The sequence below is a fragment of the Salmo salar genome, chromosome 24, assembly GCF_965601325.2.
Source record: "Salmo salar chromosome 24, fSalSal1, whole genome shotgun sequence".
NCBI lineage: Eukaryota > Metazoa > Chordata > Actinopteri > Salmoniformes > Salmonidae > Salmo > Salmo salar.
In genome coordinates this window covers 50,765,007-50,787,820 of record NC_138314.1, presented here as the reverse complement: position 1 = coordinate 50,787,820, position 22,814 = coordinate 50,765,007, and the positions used below count along the sequence as shown (strand labels likewise).

Below are 22,814 nucleotides of genomic sequence, written 5' to 3'. Positions count from 1 at the left end.
TGAAACTAACTGCAGCTCTTTGTTAAGTGTTAAGTGTTTGCTAAGTGTTACGTGTATAGTGTTGAGTCATCCACATACATAGGATCACTGGCTGTACTCAAAGCCAGTGGCATGTTGTTAGTAAAGATTGAAAAAAGTAAGCGGACCTAGACAGCTGCCCTGGGGAATTCCTGATTCTACCTTGATTATGTTGAAGAGAATTCCATTAACCTCTATGGGCTAGGTGGGACGCAAGCGTCCCACCCGTGGTGCACTCCATCAACAGCAGTTGTTGATGGAGTGCACCACGGGTGGGACGCTTGCGTCCCACCTAGCCCATAGAGGTTAAGTGTTGGTAACAGCCTGATTGGTTGGCTATTTGAGCCAGTAATACTATTCTTAGGTAGCGGAATTACTTTTGCTTCCCTCCAAGCCTGAGGGCACACACTTTCAAGTAGGCTTACATTTTAAATATGGCAAATAGGAGTGGCAATATCGTTCGCTATTATCCTCAGTAATTTCCATCCCAGTTGTCAGACCCTGGTGGGTTGTCGTTGTTGATAGACAACCATTTTTTCACTTCTTCCACACTCACTTTACAGATTGAAAATTACAATGCTTGTCTTTCATAATTTGGTCAGATATACTAGGCTGTGTAGTGTTAGTGTTTGTTGCTTGCATGTCATGCGTAAGAATGCTTAATGTCTATAGTATCTCTCTGGTATGCAATCTGGTTTCCGCTCAGGTTATAGATGTGTCACTGCAAACTTAAAGGTCCTCAATGATGTCACCATTGCCCTTGATTCTAAGCAATGTTGTGCTGCTATTTTTATTGACTTGGCCAAAGCTTTTGATACGGTAGATCATTCCATTCTTGTGGGCCGGCTAAGGAGTATTGGTATCTCTGAGGCGTCTTTGGCCTGGTTTGCTAACTACCTCTCTCAAAGAGTGCAGTGTATAAAGTAAGAAAATCTGCTGTCTCAGCCACTGCCTGTCACCAAGGGAGTACCCCAAGGCTCAATCCTAGGCCCCACGCTCTTCTCAATTTACATCAACAACATAGCTCAGGCAGTAGGAAGCTCTCTCATCCATTAATATGCAGCTGATACAGTCTTATACTCAGCTAGCCCTCCCCGGATTTTGTGTTAACTTCTAATGGCTCAAATCCCGTTAACGGGATTGATTTGACAACATCCGGTGAAATAGCAGAACGCCAAATTCAAATTAAATTACTATAAATATTAAACTTTCATGAAATCACACATGCAATACACCAAATTAAAGCTACACTTGTTGTTAACTATTTACATCTAGACGTTCCGCTAGCGGAACACCACTCCAATATCCAATGATAGGGCGTGGCGCGAAATACAAACTCCTCGAAAATCCGAAAACTTCAATTTTTCAAACATATGACTATTTTACACCATTTTAAAGACAAGACTCTCCTTTATCTAACCACACTGTCCGATTTCAAAAAGGCTTTACAACGAAAGCAAAACATTAGATTATGTCAGGAGAGTACCCAGCCAGAAATAATCAGACACCCATTTTTCAAGCTAGCATATAATGTCACAAAAACCAAAACCACAGCTAAATGCAGCACTAACCTTTGATGATCTTCATCAGATGACACTCCTAGGACATTATGTTATACAATACATGCATGTTTTGTTCAATCAAGTTCATATTTATATAAAAAAACAGCTTTTTACATTAGCATGTGACGTTCAGAACTAGCATTCCCACCGAACACTTCCGGTGAATTTACTAAATTACTCACGATAAAGGTTCCCAAAAAACATAACAATTATTTTAAGAATTATAGATACAGAACTCCTTTATGCAATCGCGGTGTCCGATTTTAAAATAGCTTTTCGGTAAAGGCACATTTTGCAATATTCTGAGTAGATAGCCCGGGTCATCACAGGATAGCTATTTTGACACCCACCAAGTTTGGTACTCACCAAACTCAGATTTACTGTAAGAAAAATTGGACTCCCAGGACTTCTACTTCAACAACAAATGTTGGTTTAGTTCCAAATAATCCATAGTTATATCCAAATAGCGGCGTTTTGTTCGTGCGTTCAAGACACTATCCGAAGGGTAACGAAGGGTGACGCGCCGGCGCATATCGTGACAAAAAAAAACAAAATATTCCATTACCGTACTTTGAAGCATGTCAAACGCTGTTTAAAATCAATTTTTATGCGATTTTTCTCGTAAAATAGCGATAATATTCCGACCAGGAGTCGTTGTTTTAGTTCAAAGACTGAAAATGTAAAATGGACTCTTCACGTGCATGCGCACGCCCGTCTCATTGTTCTCAGATCGACCACTATCCAAATGCGCTACTGTTTTTCAGGCAGGGGCTGCAAAGTCATCATTCAACGTTCTGGCGCCTTCTGAGAGCCTATGGGAGCCTTAGAAAGTGTCACGTTACAGCAGAGATCCTCTGTTTTCAATAAAGAGGCTAAAGAAGGCCAATAAATGGTCAGAGAGGGCACTTCCTGTTTGGAATCTTCTCAGGTTTTGGCCTGCCATATGAGTTCTGTTATACTCACAGACACCATTCAAACAGTTTTAGAAACTTTAGGTTGTTTTCTATCCAAATCAAACAATTATATGCATATTCTAGTTTCTGGGCAGGAGTAATAAACAGATTAAATCGGGTACGTTTTTTATCCGGCCGTGAAAATACTGTCCCCTATCCATAACAGGTTAATCCAGCCAACGTGTCAGATTTCAAAAAGGCTTTACAGCGAAAGCAAACCATGCGATTATCTGAGGATAGCACCCCACCAAACAAACACAGACAATCATAATTCAACCTGCCAGGCGCGACACGAAACTCAGAAATAAAGATATAATTCATGCCTTACCTTTGACGAGCTTCTTCTGTTGGCACTCCAATATGTCCCATAAACATCACAAATGGTCCTTTTGTTCGATTAATTCCGTCGTTATATATCCAAAATGTCAATTTATTTGGTGTTTTTGATCCAGAAAAACACCGGTTCCAACTCGCGCAACATGACTAGAAAATATCTCATAAGTTACCTGTAATCTTTGTCCAAACATTTCAAACAACTTTCCTAATACAACTTTAGGTATTTTTTTATGTAAATAATCAATAACATTTAAGACGGGATAAACTGTGTTCAAAACCGGAGGAAAACAAAGTGGAACGTGCTTTCAAGTCACGCGCCTCAACCACAACAGTACACTTCACTTGACCCTCGTTCTGAACAGGGATACTTCTTCATTACACAAAGGAAAAACATCAACCAATTTCTAAAGACTGTTGACATCCAGTGGAAGCAATAGGAACTGCAAGCAACTGCCTTAGAATTCTAGATTCCCATTAAAATCCCATTGAAAAGAGTGACCTGAATTATTTTTTTCCTGGATGGTTTGTCCTCGGGGTTTTGCCTGCCAAATAAGTTCTGTAATACTCACAGACATCATTCAAACAGTTTTAGAAACTTCAGAGTGTTTTCCATCCATAACTGCTAATAATATGCATATCCTACCTTCTGGGCCCGAGTAGCAGGCAGTTTACTTTGGGCACGCTTTTCACCCGGATGTGAAAATACCGCCCCCTAGCCTAGAGAAGTTAAATGCTCTACAACAAAGCTTACTTAGTGTCCAACAAGCTTTCTCTACCCTTAACCTTGTTCTAAACACCTCCAAAACAAAGGTCATGTGGTTTGGTAGGAAGAATGCCCCTCTCCCCACAGGTGTGATTACTACCTCTGAGGGTTTAGAGCTTGAGGTAGCCACCTCATACAAGTACTTGGGAGTAGGGCTAGACAGTACACTGTCCTTCTCTCAGCACATATCAAAGCTGCAGGCTAAAGTTAAATCTAGACTTGGTTTCTTCTATCGTAATCGCTCCTCTTTCATCCCAGCTGCCAAACTAACCCTGATTCAGATGACCATCCTACCCATGCTAGATTACGGAGACATAATTTATAGATCAGCAGGTAACGGTGCTCTCGAGCGGTTAGATGTTCTTTACCATTCGGCCATCAGATTTTCCACCATTGCTCCTTATAGGACACATCACTGCACTCTATCCTCTTCTGTAAACTGGTCATCTCTGTATACACATCGCAAGACCCACTGGTTGATGCTTATTTATAAAGCCCTCTTAGTCCTCACTCCCCCCATCTGAGATACAGTTGAAGTCGGAAGTTTACATACACTTAGGTTGGAGTCATTAAAACTTGTTTTTCACCCACTCCACAAATTTCTTGTTAACAAACTATTGTTTTGGAAAGTCGATTAGGACATCTACTTTGTGCATGACACAAGTAATTTGTCCAACAATTGTTTACAGACAGATTATTTCACTTATAATTCACTGTATCACAATTCCAGTGGGTCAGAAGTTTACATAGAATATGTTGACTGTGCCTTTAAACAGCTTGGACAATTCCTGAAAATGACGTCATGGCTTTTCAAATTTCTTATAGGCTAATTGACATCATTTGAGTCAATTGGAGGTGTACCTGTGGATGTATTTCAAGGCCTACCTTCAAACTCAGTGCCTCTTTGCATTACATCAGGGGAAAATCATAAGAAATCAGCAAAGACCTCAGAAAGAAATTGTAGACCTCCACAAGTCTGGTTCGTCCTTGGGATCAATTTCCAAACGCCTGAAGGTACCACGTTCATCTGTACAAACAATAGTACGCAAGTATAAACACCATGGGACCACACAGCCATCATACCGCTCAGGAAGGAGACGCATTCTGTCTTCTAGAGATTAACATACTTTGGTGCGAAAAGTGCAAATCAATCCCAGAACAACAGCAAAGGATCTTGTGACCAATAAATACAATCAAATTTGATTTGATAGTAGTAGCTATGTCTGGGTTATCCACAGTCCCCATACAGTAACGTTCTCTCTGAACGTTTATGTAACTAACAGTCGTCACTCGGATGCCTCATTAAAACATTAGTGTCTCGCTGAAGTGACAGCTAGGGTCAGAAAAGGAAATGCCAACTCTCAAATTTGCCTTTGGTGACCTGAATTCTGAAAAACTCTCTCAAACCCTTTACTTAGGCCTTCTCAGCTGGGAGACAATATAGTGAATAGATACAGGCAGGACAGAGACAGTAGGTAGATACAGGCAGGACAGGGAGACTTGGTAGATACAGGCAGGACAGAGACAGGAGGTAGATACAGGCAGGACAGAGACAGTAGGTAGATACAGGCAGGACAGGGAGACTTGGTAGATACAGGCAGGACAGAGACAGGAGGTAGATACAGGCAGGACAGAGACAGGAGGTAGATACAGGCAGGACAGAGACAGGAGGTAGATACAGGCAGGACAGAGACAGGAGGTAGATACAGGCAGGACAGAGACAGTAGGTAGATACAGGCAGGACAGAGACAGGAGGTAGATACAGGCAGGACAGAGACAGGAGGTAGATACAGGCAGGACAGAGACAGGAGGTAGATACAGGCAGGACAGGGAGACTAGGTAGATACAGGCAGGACAGCGGCAGAGACAGGAGGTAGATACAGGCAGGACAGGGAGACTAGGTAGATACAGGCAGGACAGAGACAGGAGGTAGATACAGGCAGGACAGAGACAGTAGGTAGATACAGGCAGGACAGAGACAGTAGGTAGATACAGGCAGGACAGAGACAGTAGGTAGATACAGGCAGGACAGGGAGACTAGGTAGATACAGGCAGGACAGAGACAGTAGGTACATACAGGCAGGACAGAGACAGTAGGTAGATACAGGCAGGACAGAGACAGTAGGTAGATACAGGCAGGACAGGGAGACTTGGTAGATACAGGCAGGACAGAGACAGGAGGTAGATACAGGCAGGACAGAGACAGGAGGTAGATACAGGCAGGACAGTGACAGGAGGTAGATACAGGCAGGACAGAGACAGGAGGTAGATACAGGCAGGACAGAGACAGGAGGTAGATACAGGCAGGACAGAGACAGTAAGTAGATACAGGCAGGACAGAGACAGGAGGTAGATACAGGCAGGACAGAGACAGGAGGTAGATACAGGCAGGACAGGGAGACTAGGTAGATACAGGCAGGACAGCGGCAGAGACAGGAGGTAGATACAGGCAGGACAGGGAGACTAGGTAGATACAGGCAGGACAGAGACAGGAGGTAGATACAGGCAGGACAGAGACAGTAGGTAGATACAGGCAGGACAGAGACAGTAGGTAGATACAGGCAGGACAGAGACAGTAGGTAGATACAGGCAGGACAGGGAGACTAGGTAGATACAGGCAGGACAGAGACAGTAGGTACATACAGGCAGGACAGAGACAGTAGGTAGATACAGGCAGGACAGAGACAGTAGGTAGATACAGGCAGGACAGAGACAGAGACATTAGGTAGATACAGGCAGGACAGGGAGACTAGGTAGATACAGGCAGGACAGAGACAGTAGTTAAATACAGGCAGGACAGAGACAGAGACAGGAGGTAGATACAGGCAGGACAGAGACAGGAGGTAGATACAGGCAGGACAGAGACAGTAGCTAGATACAGGCAGGACAGAGACAGTAGGTAGATACAGGCAGGACAGGGAGACTAGGTAGATACAGGCAGGACAGAGACAGGAGGTAGATACAGGCAGGACAGGGAGACTAGCTAGATACAGGCAGGACAGCGGCAGAGACAGGAGGTAGATACAGGCAGGACAGAGACAGGAGGTAGATACAGGCAGGACAGAGACAGTAGGTAGATACAGGCAGGACAGGGAGACTAGGTAGATACAGGCAGGACAGCGGCAGAGACAGGAGGTAGATACAGGCAGGACAGGGAGACTAGGTAGATACAGGCAGGACAGGGAGACTTGGTAGATACAGGCATGACAGAGACAGGAGGTAGATACAGGCAGGACAGAGACAGGAGGTAGATACAGGCAGGACAGAGACAGTAGCTAGATACAGGCAGGACAGAGACAGTAGGTAGATACAGGCAGGACAGGGAGACTTGGTAGATACAGGCAGGACAGAGACAGGAGGTAGATACAGGCAGGACAGAGACAGGAGGTAGATACAGGCAGGACAGAGACAGTAGCTAGATACAGGCAGGACAGAGACAGGAGGTAGATACAGGCAGGACAGGGAGACTAGGTAGATACAGGCAGGACAGGGAGACTTGGTAGATACAGGCAGGACAGAGACAGGAGGTAGATACAGGCAGGACAGAGACAGGAGGTAGATACAGGCAGGACAGAGACAGTAGCTAGATACAGGCAGGACAGAGACAGGAGGTAGATACAGGCAGGACAGAGACAGTAGGTAGATACAGGCAGGACAGGGAGACTAGCTAGATACAGGCAGGACAGAGACAGGAGGTAGATACAGGCAGGACAGAGACAGAGACAGGAGGTAGATACAGGCAGGACAGAGACAGGAGGTAGATACAGGCAGGACAGAGACAGTAGGTAGATACAGGCAGGACAGCGGCAGAGACAGGAGGTAGATACAGGCAGGACAGGGAGACTAGGTAGATACAGGCAGGACAGAGACAGGAGGTAGATACAGGCAGGACAGAGACAGGAGGTAGATACAGGCAGGACAGAGACAGGAGGTAGATACAGGCAGGACAGGGACAGTAGCTAGATACAGGCAGGACAGAGACAGTAGGTAGATACAGGCAGGACAGAGACAGTAGGTAGATACAGGCAGGACAGAGACAGAGACAGGAGGTAGATACAGGCAGGACAGAGACAGGAGGTAGATACAGGCATTATAGAGAGGGTAGGTAGATACAGGCAGGACAGATACTATAGGTAGATACAGGCATTATAGAGACAGTAGGTAGATACAGGCAGGACAGGGACAGTAGTTAAATACAGGCAGGACAGAGACAGAGACATTAGGTAGATACAGGCAGGACAGGGAGACTAGGTAGATACTGGCAGGACAGAGACAGTAGTTAAATACAGGCAGGACAGAGACAGAGACATTAGGTAGATACAGGCAGGACAGTGAGACTAGGTAGATACTGGCAGGACAGAGACAGTAGGTAGATACAGGCAGGACAGGGACAGAGACATTAGGTAGATACAGGCAGGACAGGGACAGAGACATTAGGTAGATACAGGCAGGACAGGGACAGAGACATTAGGTAGGTACAGGCAGGACAGATACTATAGGTAGATGTTGAAGGGACAGAGACAGCAGAACATGGAACTCTTTTGGTGGGGGGTTTAGTGAGTGCCTTGTTAAAAGGCACCATAGCAGTCAATGACATCTAGGATTTGATAGCAGCAACTCTCCTGTTGCTTGGCCACTTCCTGACAGATTGTTCCAGTTGGACCCGGGATTCAAACTGGCAACATTCTAGCAGAACTTGTAATCCCTGTTAACCTATGTAGATGCAGGCAGGATTAGTGTTACAGTAGAACATGTCATCCCTGTTAACCTATGTAGATACAGGCAGGATTAGGTTTACAGTAGAACTTGTCATCCCTGTTAACCTATGTGGATACAGGCAGGATTAGGGTTACAGCAGAACATGTCATCCCTGTTAAACTATGTAGATACAGGCAGGATTAGGGTTACAGTAGAACTTGTCATCCCTGTTAACCTATGTAGATACAGGCAGGATTAGGGTTACAGCAGAACATGTCATCCCTGTTAAACTATGTAGATACAGGCAGGATTAGGGTTACAGTAGAACTTGTCATCCCTGTTAACCTATGTGGATACAGGCAGGATTAGGGTTACAGCAGAACATGTCATCCCTGTTAAACTATGTAGATACAGGCAGGATTAGGATTACATTAGAACATGTCATCCCTGTTAACCTATGTAGATACAGGCAGGATTAGGGTTACAGTAGAACTTGTCATCCCTGTTAACCTATGTAGATGCAGGCAGGATTAGGGTTACAGCAGAACGTGTCATCCCTGTTAACCTATGTAGATACAGGCAGGATTAGGATTACATTAGAACATGTCATCCCTGTTAACCTATGTGGATACAGGCAGGATTAGGGTTACAGCAGAACATGTCATCCCTGTTAACCTATGTGGATACAGGCAGGATTAGGGTTACAGCAGAACATGTCATCCCTGATTGATTGATAAATGGCGCCGGACTGGATGGTACGGGCTCCTAACCAATGGTGCCATTTTGTTATTTTTACATTGTTTGTAACTTATTATGTACATAAATACAAAAATAGCTTCTGGACATCAGAACAGTGATTAATCACCTCGAACTGGACAAAGATTTTTTCTTTATTGAGTCCAATGTGAAGAATATACTGCTTTCCAAAAAACAGGTCCAAATGCCCAATATTTGCGTGAAGAAAAGGCAGAGATACAGAGGGAGAAGGTCGGGGTGCCTTGTGAGGATTCGTAGGGGAGTGAGTAAATCACCACTACCATCATTCTATTGGCCAATCACTGGAAAACAAACTGGATGATCTACGGTCGAGACTATCCTACCAACGTGACATTCAAAACTGTAATATCTTATGTTTCACAGAGTCGTTGCTGAACGACGACACGGATAATATAGAGCTGGCTGGTTTTTCTGTGTATCAACAGGACAGAGTAGCTACGTCTGGTAAGACGAGGGGCGGGGGTATGTGTCTATTTGTCAATAACTGCTGGCGAGGGATGTCTAATGTCTAATAAGTCTCGAGGTATTGCTCGTCTGAGGTAGAGTATCTCATGATAAGCTGTTGACCAAACTATCTACCAAAAGTTCTCATATATATTGTTCAAAGCACTCTATATACCATCACAAACCGATGCTGGCACTAAGACTGCACTCAAACAACTCTATAAGGCCATAAGCAAACAAGAAAATGTTCATCCAGAAGTGGCGCTCCTAGTGGCCGGGGACTTTAATGCAGGGAAACGGAAATCCGTTTTACCTCATTTCTACCAACATATCACATGTGCAACCAGAGGGGAAAGAAACTCCAGACCACCTTTACTCCACACACAGAGACGCATACAAAGCTCTCCCTCAACCTCTATTTGGCGAGTCTGACCATAACTCTATCCTCCTGATTTCTGCTTACAAGCAAAAACTAAAGTAGGAAGTACCAGTTACTCCCTCAACACGTAATTGGTCTGATGACACGGATGCTACGCTACAGGAGTGCTTTGCTAGCACAGACTGGAATAAGTTCCGGGATTCATCCAATGGCATTGGGGAGTTTACCACCTCAGTCACCGGATTCATCAATAAGTCCATTGAGTACTTCGTCCACACACTAACCGTACATACATATCCCAACCAGAAGCTATGGATTACAGGCAACATTCGTACCGAGCTAAAGGCTAGAGCTGCCGCTTTCAAGGAGCGGGACACTAATCCGGATGCTTATAGAAATCCTGCTATGACCACAGATGAACCATCAAACAGGCAAAGCGTCAATACAGGACTACGATTGAATCCTATTTATCCGGCTCTGACGTTCGTCGAATGTGGCAGGGCTTGCAAACTATTACGGACTATGAAGGTAAACCCAGTCGCGAGCTGCTCAGTGACGAGAGCCTACCAGATGAGCTAAATGCTTTTTATGCTCGCTTCGAGACAAGCAACACAAAAGCATGCATGAGAGCACCAGCTGTTCTGAACGACTGTGTTATCATTCTCTCCATAGTCAATGTTTTTTTTTACTTTATTTTATTTCACCTTTATTTAACCAGGTAAGCTAGTTGAGAACAAGTTCTCAATTACAACTGCGACCTGGCCAAGATAAAGCAAAGCAGTTCGACACATACAACAACACAGAGTTACACATGGAATAAACAAACATACAGTCAATAATACAGTAGAAAAAGTGTATATACAGTGTGTGCAAATGAGGTAGGATAAGGGAGGTAAGGCAATAAATAGGCCATGGTGGCGAAGTAATTACAATATACCAATTAAACACTGGGGTGATAGATGTGTAGAAGATGAATGTGCAAGTAGAGATATTGGGGTGCAAAGGAGCAAGATGAATGAATAAATAAATACAGTATGGGGATGAGGTATTTGGATGGGCTATTTACAGGTGGGCTATGTACAGGTGCAATTATATGTGAGCTGCTCTGACAGCTGGTGCTTAAAGCTAGTGAGGGAGATATGAGTCTCCAGCTTCAGTGATTTTTGCTGTTCATTCCAGTCATTGGCAGCAGAGAACTGGAAGGAAAGCTGGCTAAAGGAGGAATTGGCTTTGGGGGTGACCAGTGAGATATACCTGCTGGAGCGCGTGCTATGGGTGGGTGCTGCTATGGTGACCAGTGAGCTGAGATAATTTGGGGCTTTATCTAGCAAAGACTTGTAGATGACCTGGAGGCAGTGGGTTTGGCGACGAATATGAAGCAAGGGCCAACCAATGAGAGAGTACAGGTCGCAGTGGTGGGTAGTATATGGGGCTTTGGTGACAAAATGGATAGCACTGTGATAGACTGCGTCCAATTTGTTGAGAAGAGTGTTGGAGGCTATTATGTAGATGACATCACCGAAGTCGAGGATCGGTATGATGGTCAGTTTCAAGAGGGTATGTTTGGCGGCATGAGTGAAGGAGGCTTTGTTGCGAAATAGGAAGCCAATTCTAGATTTAATTTTGGATTGGAGATGCTTAATGTGTCTGGAAGGAGAGTTTACAGTCTAGCCAGACACCTAGGTATTTGTAGTTGTCCACATATTCCAGAACCGTCCAGAGTGGTGGTGCTGGACAGGCGGGCAGGTGCGGGCAGCGATCGGTTGAAGAGCATGCATTTGGTTTTACTTGCATTTAAGAGCAGTTGGAGGCCACGGAAGGAGAGTTGTATGGCATTGAAGCTCGTCTGGAGGGTTGTTAACACAGTGTACAAAGAAGGGCCAGAAGTATTTAGAATGGTGTCGTCTGCGTAGAGTTGGAGCAGAGAATCACCCGCAGCAAGAGCGACATCATTGATGTTATACAGAGAAAAGAGTCGGCCCGAGAATTAAACCCTGTGGCACCCCCATAGAGACTGACAGAGGTCCGGACAACAGGCCCTCCGATTTGACACACTGAACTCTATCAGAGAAGTAGATGGTGAACCAGGTGAGGCAGTCATTTGAGAAACCAAGGCTGTTGAGTCTGCCGATAAGAATGTGGTGATTGACAGAGTCGAAAGCCTTGGCCAGGTTAATGAATACGGCTGCACAGTAATGTCTCTTATTGATGGCAGTTATGATATCGTTTAGGACCTTGAGCGTGGCTGAGGTGCACCCATGACCAGCTCGGAAACCAGATTGCATAGCGGAGAAGGTACGGTGGGATTCGAAATGGTCGGTAATCTGTTTGTTAACTTGGCTTTTGAAGACCTAAGAAAGGCAGGGTAGGATAGATATATGTCTGTAGCAGTTTGGGTCTAGATTGTCTCCCCCTTTGAAGAGGGGGATGATCGCGGCAGCTTTCCAATCTTTGGGGATCTCAGATGATACAAAGAGAGGTTGAACAGGCCAATAATAGGGGTTGCAACAATTTCAGCAGATAATTGTCAGCTCTTTCAGAACATCAGATATCTGGATTTGGGTGAAGGAGAAATGGGGGAGGCTTGGGCGAGTTGCTGTGGGGGGTGCAGGGCTTATGACTGGGGTAGCCAGGTGGAAAGCATGGCCAGCCGTAGAAAAATGCTTACATGTCATCACTATTAAACTATGTGGATACAGGCAGAGTTAAAGCAGAACATGTCATCCCTGTTGAACTATGTGGATACAGGCAGGATTACATTAGAACATGTCATCCCTGTTGAACTATCTGCTGTCCTGAAGTGTTGCATAATCTCTCTGACTGACTGGCATTCCTCTGCATGACTTCCGGTGATATCAGAGCTGTGGACTTGGCAGGCAAGGGGCCGGTAGCGTGAAGGAATCTGCTTCAGTGGATGTTTCATTGATATTCACTAGTGGCTGAAATGCAAGTGAAAAGAGCAGGGAGTCTTGACACAATGATATCTTTGTATTGGTTTGTTAGCATCATGTTGTTGTGTTGCGCTCCTGGTCTGTCTGTATGTTTTGGGAAAGCACACAGTCTTTCTCTAGGAGCATGGCTTTCCCAACACAGTCTTTCTCTAGGAGCATGGCTTTCCCAACACAGTCTTTCTCTAGGAGCATGGCTTTCCCAACACAGTCTTTCTCTAGGAGCATGGCTTTCCCAACACAGTCTTTCTCTAGGAGCATGGCTTTCCCAACACAGTCTTTCTCTAGGATCATGGCTTTCCCGACACAATCTTTCTCTAGGAGCATGGCTTTCCCAACACAGTCTTTCTCTAGGATCACGGCTTTCCCGACACATTCTTTCTCTAGGAGCATGGCTTTCCCAACACACAGTCTTTCTCTAGGAGCATGGCTTTCCCAACACACAGTCTTTCTCTAGGAGCACGGCTTTCCCAACAGTCTTTCTCTAGGAGCATGGCTTTCCCAACACAGTCTTTCTCTAGGAGCATGGCTTTCCCAACAGTCTTTCTCTAGGAGCATGGCTTTCCCAACAGTCTTTCTCTAGGAGCATGGCTTTCCCAACAGTCTTTCTCTAGGATCATGGCTTTCCCAACAGTCTTTCTCTAGGAGCATGGCTTTCCCAACACAGTCTTTCTCTAGGAGCATGGCTTTCCCAACAGTCTTTCTCTAGGAGCATGGCTTTCCCAACACAGTCTTTCTCTAGGAGCACGGCTTTCCCAACAGTCTTTCTCTAGGAGCATGGCTTTCCCAACACAGTCTTTCTCTCGGAGCATGGCTTTCCCAACACAGTCTTTCTCTAGGAGCATGGCTTTCCCAACACAGTCTTTCTCTAGGAGCATGGCTTTCCCAACACAGTCTTTCTCTAGGAGCATGGCTTTCCCAACACACAGTCTTTCTCTAGGAGCATGGCTTTCCCAACACAGTCTTTCTCTAGGAGCATGGCTTTCCCAACACAGTCTTTCTCTAGGAGCATGGCTTTCCCAACAGTCTTTCTCTAGGATCATGGCTTTCCCAACACAGTCTTTCTCTCGGAGCATGGCTTTCCCAACACAGTCTTTCTCTAGGAGCATGGCTTTCCCAACACAGTCTTTCTCTAGGAGCATGGCTTTCCCAACACAGTCTTTCTCTAGGAGCATGGCTTTCCCAACACAGTCTTTCTCTAGGAGCACGGCTTTCCCAACAGTCTTTCTCTAGGAGCATGGCTTTCCCAACAGTCTTTCTCTAGGAGCATGGCTTTCCCAACACAGTCTTTCTCTAGGAGCATGGCTTTCCCGACACAGTCTTTCTCTAGGAGCATGGCTTTCCCAACAGTCTTTCTCTAGGAGCATGGCTTTCCCAACACAGTCTTTCTCTAGGAGCATGGCTTTCCCAACAGTCTTTCTCTAGGAGCATGGCTTTCCCAACACAGTCTTTCTCTAGGATCATGGCTTTCCCAACAGTCTTTCTCTAGGAGCATGGCTTTCCCAACACAGTCTTTCTCTAGGAGCATGGCTTTCCCAACACAGTCTTTCTCTAGGATCATGGCTTTCCCAACAGTCTTTCTCTAGGAGCATGGCTTTCCCAACACAGTCTTTCTCTAGGATCATGGCTTTCCCAACAGTCTTTCTCTAGGAGCATGGCTTTCCCAACAGTCTTTCTCTAGGAGCACGGCTTTCCCAACACAGTGTTCCTAGAGAAAGACATGATTCACCATCTAAATAATGATGGAACATGTACAATATGTTGCACCAGAGACTGCATTGTTAGTACTATAGGTATTTATCACTGGTAACCAGCTATCACCAACCAATCATGTCACGTGTGTGTGTGTGTGTGTGTGTGTGTGTGTGTGTGTGTGTGTGTGTGTGTGTGTGTGTGTGTGTGTGTGTCCTACATAGAACTAATGGGAAAGACATTGTTCTCTTTATCAACAGGCTGTTCAGTTCAACTTCTGACTACCAATACTTGTCACCGACACCACTTGTTGTAAGTGTCTATAGTCATGTGATCCATGATAAAACACATCTGAAGAGGGCTAGTGTTGAAAAGTAGTATTTATATTTCAGTCTTTTTGATATCCTGCAGTCTTTTTTTTTATGTGAGCACTGATGCTTGACTAAATATTCAAATTAGAAAACAAGGGAGAAAGAAAGCAAAGCTTTCTTGTTTAGAATGGGCAGTTTGTGAAACATTTCCTAATTCTTAATGAGGGACTCATGGCACTATGCCAAGCTGGGGGACCAATAAAATGGGCTCTATTAGGTGGGAGAGGGGAGGGGTAAGGGGGCTGACTGGGTGACCAATGGAGAGGGTTTCTATTTGAGCTGTGGAGGGGACAGAGGGGAGGGGGGCTGGCTGTGGGGGACTGGGGGACCCCCTCGCCCTCCCTCTACCTGGGTCTTAGAGAGCTCCAGTAGGGACAGAGGACAGACCACAGTAACATTCCCACAGAGGTGTAGCTGTTGTTCTTCTGTGGAGGGTTCCCACCTGCACTCCTTCTGGGACCTAGTTTGATAACCCTAACCCCTTGGACAGTTGGGGGTGAAAAGTTCCAGAGATGTCTGAGAACAACAACAACAACCATGAAGAGAAAGAGAGGGATGGAGAGAAGGAGAAAGAGAGGGATGGAGAGAGGGATGAGGACTGGGATGAGAATGAGGAGAGGGATGAGGTTCTTGTTAGGATTCCTCCACCTCCACCTCAAGTGGTCAGAGTTGGCCAGCTGGCCCCAGGGGCCAAGATGAATGGGTTAGGAGATGAGGGAAAAACCAACCTGGATGGGCAGCAGCCTGTAAGCCGTAGTATCTTCCCTTTCTCTCCAGTCTCTCCAGCGGGCGAGAGGATCCGCATTATGCTGGGAGAGGACGATGATGGACCGTCACCACCTCAACTCTTCACTGAGCTGGATGAGCTGCTCTCTGTGGATGGGCAGGAGATGGAGTGGAAGGAGACAGCCAGGTAGGATGTCTAACTCCAACCCTAACCTAACTAATAGTCAGGTAGGATGTCTAACTCCAACCCTAACTAATAGCCAGGTAGGATGTCTAACTCCAACCCTAACCTAACTAATAGTCAGGTAGGATGTCTAACTCCAACCCTAACCTAACTAATAGTCAGGTAGGATGTCTAACTCCAACCCTAACTAATAGTCAGGTAGGATGTCTAACTCCAACCCTAACCTAACTAATAGTCAGGTAGGATGGCTTATAGCCCATAAGCCCTCCATTAGTTTTATTCAATATAACATTTAACTATTCAAAGTAAATCATAGTATATTGAGATTTTTTTTAAAGTTAATACAACTCAGTAATTGGACACCTGGAGAGATTATTAAAAAAACTCCTAAGTTTTGGGTGGTGTTGGGCCTTTGCCAGATACACACTGGTTCAAACATGCCAGATAAACACTATTGTCAACATGGTAGATAAACACTATTGTCAACATGGTAGATAATCACTGGTGTTAACATGGTAGATACACCCTGGTGTTAACATGGTAGATAAACACTGGTGTTAACATGGTAGATAATCACTGGTGTTAACATGGTAGATACACCCTGGTGTTAACATGGTAGATACACACTGGTGTTAACATGGTAGATACACACTGGTGTCAACATGGTAGATACACACTGGTGTCAACATGGTAGATAATCACTGGTGTCAACATGGTAGATAATCACTGGTGTCAACATGGTAGATAATCACTGGTGTTAACATGGTAGATAGGTGAGTGCCCCTGACTTTTCTGTCATAACGTTAGGTCTGTTTCTGTTGTTCCTTAACCATATGCTGTTGAGCGATGCTCGCTGCTTCATGGAGATGGGACATCAGTGTTTGACGTAGCTACTATAGTCAACAACCACAGGATCCCTCGAAATTTGCTAGAACATTACATCAACAGGAAGGCTCGTACGGGACCAACTATGAGCTGAATTGGTGCATAGCCAGTGGTCTCGTGTACAGTAGCATTGTAGGCAAACGTTAGGGTTTGTGTCTGCTGCGGCCATTTCTCTTTAGCTTTTAGAGGCAGTGAGCAAAGGATATTTCCCAGATTTCAATTGAACATTTCTGTTCCTCCATTCCCCATTGGATTGTACGCAGTTGTGTGTGACTTGGCGACACCAGAGAGCTTGAGAAGTTCTTCGATTAGCTCGCTCTCAAAATTGTCCCCTTAATCTGTGTGGATTCGCTCAGCAAATCCATAAAACCAAAATACGTTGTCCAATATCTTTCTGGCAACTTACTTTGCTGTTTCATTTGTGCATGAAAAGGTGTGAGCTAATTTGGTGAAGTGATCTGTCAGAACCAATACAGTGGTTCTTCCTTTAACTTCTTTGGGATAGGGGGCGGTATATTGACGTCCGGATGAAAAGCGTGCCCAAAGTAAACTGCCTGCTACTCAGGCCCAGAAGCTAGGATATGCATGTAATTGGTAGATTTGGATAGAAAACACTCAAAAGTTTCTAAAACTGTTAAAATATAAAATAGTGTCTGTGAGTATAACAGAACTGAAATGGCAGGCGAAACCCCGAGGACAAACCACCCCCCCCCCCCAAAAAAAGGCATCACTGATTTCAATGGCTGGCACTTTTATAATAGGGCGAAATCGTGCCCGATTGCAGTTCCTAGGGCTTCCACTAGATGTCAACCATCTTCAGAAAGAGTTTCAGGCTGGTTTTTGGAAAAATGAGCCAGAAATTGTAGTTTTTCTAGGTGGCTCCCATTTTGACTGTAGTGTTTCCAAGCGCGTGAGTGAGAACGCGTTCTTTGGTATTTTTCTCCGGTAAAGACAATAACGATTCTCCGTCTTAAATTGTATTGTTTATTTGTGTATTAGGGTACCTTTTGTTTGATTATAAACGTTGATTGACTTGTTTAGATAAGTTTATTGGTAACGTTTGGGATTCATTTTGTATGCATTTTGAAGGAGGGAAACCGAGTGGATTATTGACTGAAGCGCGACAGCTAAACTGAGTTTTTATGGATATAAAGAAGGACATTATCGAACAAAAGGACCATTTGTAATGTAACTGGGACCTTTTGGAGTGCCAACAGAAGAAGATCTTCAAAGGTAAGGCATATATTATATCGCTATTTCTGACTTTCGTGTCGCAACTCTGATTGAAAATGATTTGTTATGCATTTGTGTGCTGGGCGCTGTCCTCAGATAATCGCATGGTTTGCTTTCGCCGTAAAGCCTTTTTGAAATCTGACACGGCGGCTGGATTAACAACAAGTTTTATTTTGATGTATTCCACTTGTGATTTCATAAAAGTTTAATATTTATAGTAATTTAATTTAAATTTGTCGTTCTGCAATTTCACCGGAAATTGTCGAAATGGTACGGTAACGTCCCACTAATCCGCAAGAAGTTAAAAGTTGCGTCGTTCTACAGCATATCTTGCGGGCTGTCACAGAATTCTATGGCACGTTATTTAAGTGTTGCCATTAATGCTAGTTAGTGCTAGTTTGACCACCAGAGGGCATCTTTGAGAAGCATTTGACTTTTTTAATAATGGCTGTACTAGAGAATTCAAAACCTTTTTTGTAAGAACAAAATGGGATTGATTTTAAGAAATGTAGCTTAATTAATTTGATTAATACTATGGTGTTTCTAGTCTTCCCTGTGGCTCAGTTGGTAGAGCATGGTGTTTGCAATGCCAACATGGTGTGTGCAACGCCAGGGTTGTGGGTTTGATTCCCACGGGGGGCCAGTACAAAAAAAATGCATGCATTCACTACTGTAAGTTGCTCTGGATAAGAGTGTCTGCTAAATGACTAGAATGTAAAAAAGTGTCTATTCCAAGAAAAATGAAAAATGAAACCCTCAGGGTTTCCGTTTGGAAAATATGGCGCTGTACAACGTAGCCAGTTGGGAGTAGGCTACTATACTAAGAGCCTAGGCTACTAAGTGACTGCAAGTGAAGAGCAAAATGATCCTAACATTTCCAAATAAAAATATGACTGATTTATCAAGACCAGTCCCCATGCTCTGTCATTCAGTGATATTTATTCCCTATTGTCCTGCTGATAGTTGAAATTAACATCTGCATTTTGAAAGAGTATTTTTATCATTATTTTATTAAGGAAAGCATGTAGGTCTCCTGATTTAAACCCAAACTTGTTGCAACTGAAATGTAGTTGAATAATCATCTGCATGTTTGCATGGATTGTGACTCCATCTCGTTCCTCACCCTCTTCAACTCCGCCAATGACTCTCCGCCAGTGACGTGCCTCTCCGCCGATAATTACATTTAGAGAATTGGAGGATTCTAAATTAATATCTAAGGGGAATTTTTTTTAGGGCAAATCTGATCTGTGAGAATATCTAAGGGGGCTTTTATATAATTATAATGCAGGGTTAATAATAATAATAATCGCTTTGTTTAAAAAATAACCATATTTTGGAGATGATTTTGTTTCAAATAACCGAAAGTGAGCGATTGAAATCTGAATAAAGGGAAAAAGGCTATTCTTGAACATGGGGTGAGACATTCTTAGTAATTTGTAAATAAAGCCAGTTTGTTATTTAGAATTATTTATTTCTGTTTTTAGAGGGGAGAAACCAAAAGCCCACCGTGCCTATTTTGTGGAAAATCGTCAGTCCACATGTCAAGTGAAATTCCCCCATTTGTATTTTCCCAAGGGGGCAGGTAGCCTAGTGGTTAGAGCGTTAGGCCAGTAACCGAAAGGTTGCTAGATAAAATCGCTGAGCTGACAAGGTAAAAATATGTCGTTCTGCCCCTGAACAAGGCAGTTAACCCACTGTTCCTAGGCAGTCATTGTAAAAAAGAATTTGTTCTTAACTGACTTGCCTGGTTAAATAAAAAAAAGTTCTCTCTTAACTCCAGGACCACTGACAGTTGTTGTTGTTGCCTGATGCAGGACTCTTGTGCCAGAGGAGAGACTCTCAGACTGAAAACACCTCCATCAATTGCCACAGTTTAGACTACCGATAGATCAGCGTTCTAACTCCCCCTTGTGATAGTGTGGTGCAATGGCAGAATGGAACCATAAATTTGTAACTTTTAACATAAGACCCACTGTACATCCACTGAGCGCTGCTCTACCTCAGAACTCCAAAGGTAGAGACATACTAACTCTATAAGCGTTTTGATGCTTCCAAGGCGAGCTCGAGCAGACGGCTCAGGAGACTTAGCCAGGATGCAGCTCCGACAGCACTTGACATACTCCTTCACATAATGCTCCATCTTGGGCCAGAAGAAATGTTGCCTTGCCAAATTAAGAGTTCTAGCTTGACCTTGGTGGCCAGCAAGGTCATGCACACCACTCAATGCTTTATCCGTCATACTTTTGGGCAGCACAAACTGACGTCTCTTTTGTTTGCTCAAAGGGTCATTTGTCACCCTGTAAAGCACTCCCATCTTGGACCCTGAGCTTTTCCCACTGCTTGATGAGTGCAAGGCTTTGTGAATTAAATCCATCCCTCTCTCGTCTTGAAGGCCACCTTTTTGTGATTGACAATCAGCCCTTGAAATTGTAGGATTAAGTTCTTGGCTCCGCTGAAGCTCCTCGAAAGCCATCGCAGGAAGGGAGTCTTGGCCTGGAGATATGAGTTGTTGCACAGACTGCATTAACTGAACTGCTCGAGTTTCGGTTGCTACATCCCACTTATCATAGACTTCACAGATCGCTTTCACTACTGCAGAGACACAGGTCAAAGGACAGCTGTCGGACTGATTTCCAGAGATTTTCACTATGTGACTGGACCTTCAAGCGAAACACATCTTGAAATCCCATCTTCTATAGCATCGGTTTCTGCAAGCAGACTGCCATTGTTCTCAATTACCAACCTGTGACTAACTAACTTGGAAAATGGGTCCCTACTGAGGGCGTCAGCCACAATATTCTTTGTCCCTGCGATATGCTTCAGATCGAATGAGTAGGGAGGGAGTCAATGTAGCTACCCAGCGTTGCCCACAGGGAGTCAATGTAGCCCACAGTGAGTCGATGTAGCTACCCAGCATTGTTCACAGGGAGTCAATGTAGCCCACAGTGAGTCGATGTAGGTACCCAGCATTGCCCACAGGCAGTCAATTTAGCTACCCAGCGTTGTTCACAGGGAGTCAATTTAGCTACCCAGCATTGTTTACAGGGAGTCAATGTAGCTACCCAGCGCTGTTCACAGAGAGTCAATGTAGCTACCCATCATTGCCCACAGGGAGTCAATGTAGCCCACAGGGAGTCAATGTAGCTACCCAGCATTGTTCACAGGGAGTCAATGTAGCTACCCAGCGTTGTTCACAGGGAGTCAATGTAGCTACCCAGCGTTGCTCGCAGGCGTTGGGTTTTGGTTTAGTCATTATGTATGTGAGGACATTATTATCAGTCCAAACTGTAAATGAATGTCCCTTGAGCCATGGGCTAAACTTTTCACACACAGTACATTTCAAGGCCAAAAACTTGAGTCTGTGGGCAGGAAGAGTGTCTTGGCAATACCAGAACAGTTTGGAATGAAATGTTTATAGTAGATTATAATTCCTAGGAAGGATTTGACCCTTTGGGCATGCACAGATCTTTCTCCATTAGATCCGTCATCTTGGATTTCACATCCACCTTTGTTGGATCCACAGCCACCCCATCATCATTAATAAAACATCTCCAATCCAAAGTTAAATCTAGAATTGGCTTCTTATTTCGCAACAAAGCATCCTTCACTCATGCTGCCAAACATACCCTCGTAAAACTGACCATTTTACCAATCCTCGACTTTGGCGATGTCATTTACAAAATAGCCTCCAACACCCTACTCAACAGCCCCATATACTACCCACCACTGCGACCTGTACGCTCTCGTTGGCTGGCCCTCGCTTCATACTCATCGCCAAACCCACTGGCTCCAGGTCATCTACAAGACCCTGCTAGGTAAAGTCCCGTCTTATCTCAGCTCACTGGTCACCATAGCAGCACCCACCCGTAGCACGCGCTCCAGCAGGTATATCTCACTTGTCACCCCCAAAGCCAATTCCTCCTTTGGCCGCCTCTCCTTCCAGTTCTCTGCTGCCAATGACTGGAACGAACTACAAAAATCTCTGAAACTGGAAACACTTATCTCCCTCACTAGCTTTAAGCACAAGCTGTCAGAGCAGCTGACAGATCACTGCACCTGTACATAGCCCATCTATATGTAGCCCATCTATATGTAGCCCAAACAATTACCTCTTCCCCTACTTTATTTATTTATTTTGCTCCTTTGCACCCCAGTATTTCTACTTTGCACACTCATCTACTATCTAATCTACCATTCCAGTGTTTTAATTGCTATATTGTATTTACTTCGCCACCATGGCCTATTTATTGCCTTTACCTCCCTTATCTCACCTCATTTGCTCACATTGTACATAGACTTATTTTTCTACTGTATTATTGACTGTATGTTTGTTTTACTCCATGTGTAACTCTGTGTTGTTATATGTGTCGAACTGCTTTGCTTTATCTTGGCCAGGTCTCAGTTGTAAATGAGAACTTGTTCTCAACTTGCCTACCTGGTTAAATAAAGGTGAAATAAAAATAAATTAAATTAATGACATGACCCAAAATTCTCACGACTTCCGCGGGAATATGCATTTCTTTGGGCTCAGATTCAGGTTGTGCTGCCTTAGTCTCTGGAACACCAGCTTTAATCTATCCAACACTAGGAGGTCGTCTAAGTAACACAGCAGGCCACTGATGTTTATATCCCCAAAAATGCTGAACATCATCCTCATAAATGAAAATGCACTATTGCATAGGCCCTGCGGCATTCAATTGTATTCATGCAGACCCACTGGGGTAGTGAAGGCTGTATACTTTTTATCCTCCTCACACATAGGTATGTTGTAAAAGCCTGATGTCAAGCCCATCGTACTGATGTAGGTGTTGCCCCCTAGGGCTGCAAGACAGTCAGATTGGTGTG

General features: G+C 44.3%; 1 protein-coding gene across 5 annotated transcripts in view; it reads left to right on the top strand.

Moving 5' to 3' along the window:
* slc4a4a (solute carrier family 4 member 4a) overlaps positions 1-22,814 on the top strand; it is a 220,119-nt gene that overhangs the window by 71,598 nt on the left and 125,707 nt on the right. For all 5 annotated transcript variants that reach the window (XM_045706591.2, XM_045706588.2, XM_045706590.2 and 2 more), the window contains exon 5: positions 15,719-15,854. In XM_045706591.2, coding sequence (XP_045562547.1) covers positions 15,719-15,854 — 136 coding nt within the window. The remainder of the gene's footprint in view (positions 1-15,718; positions 15,855-22,814) is intronic.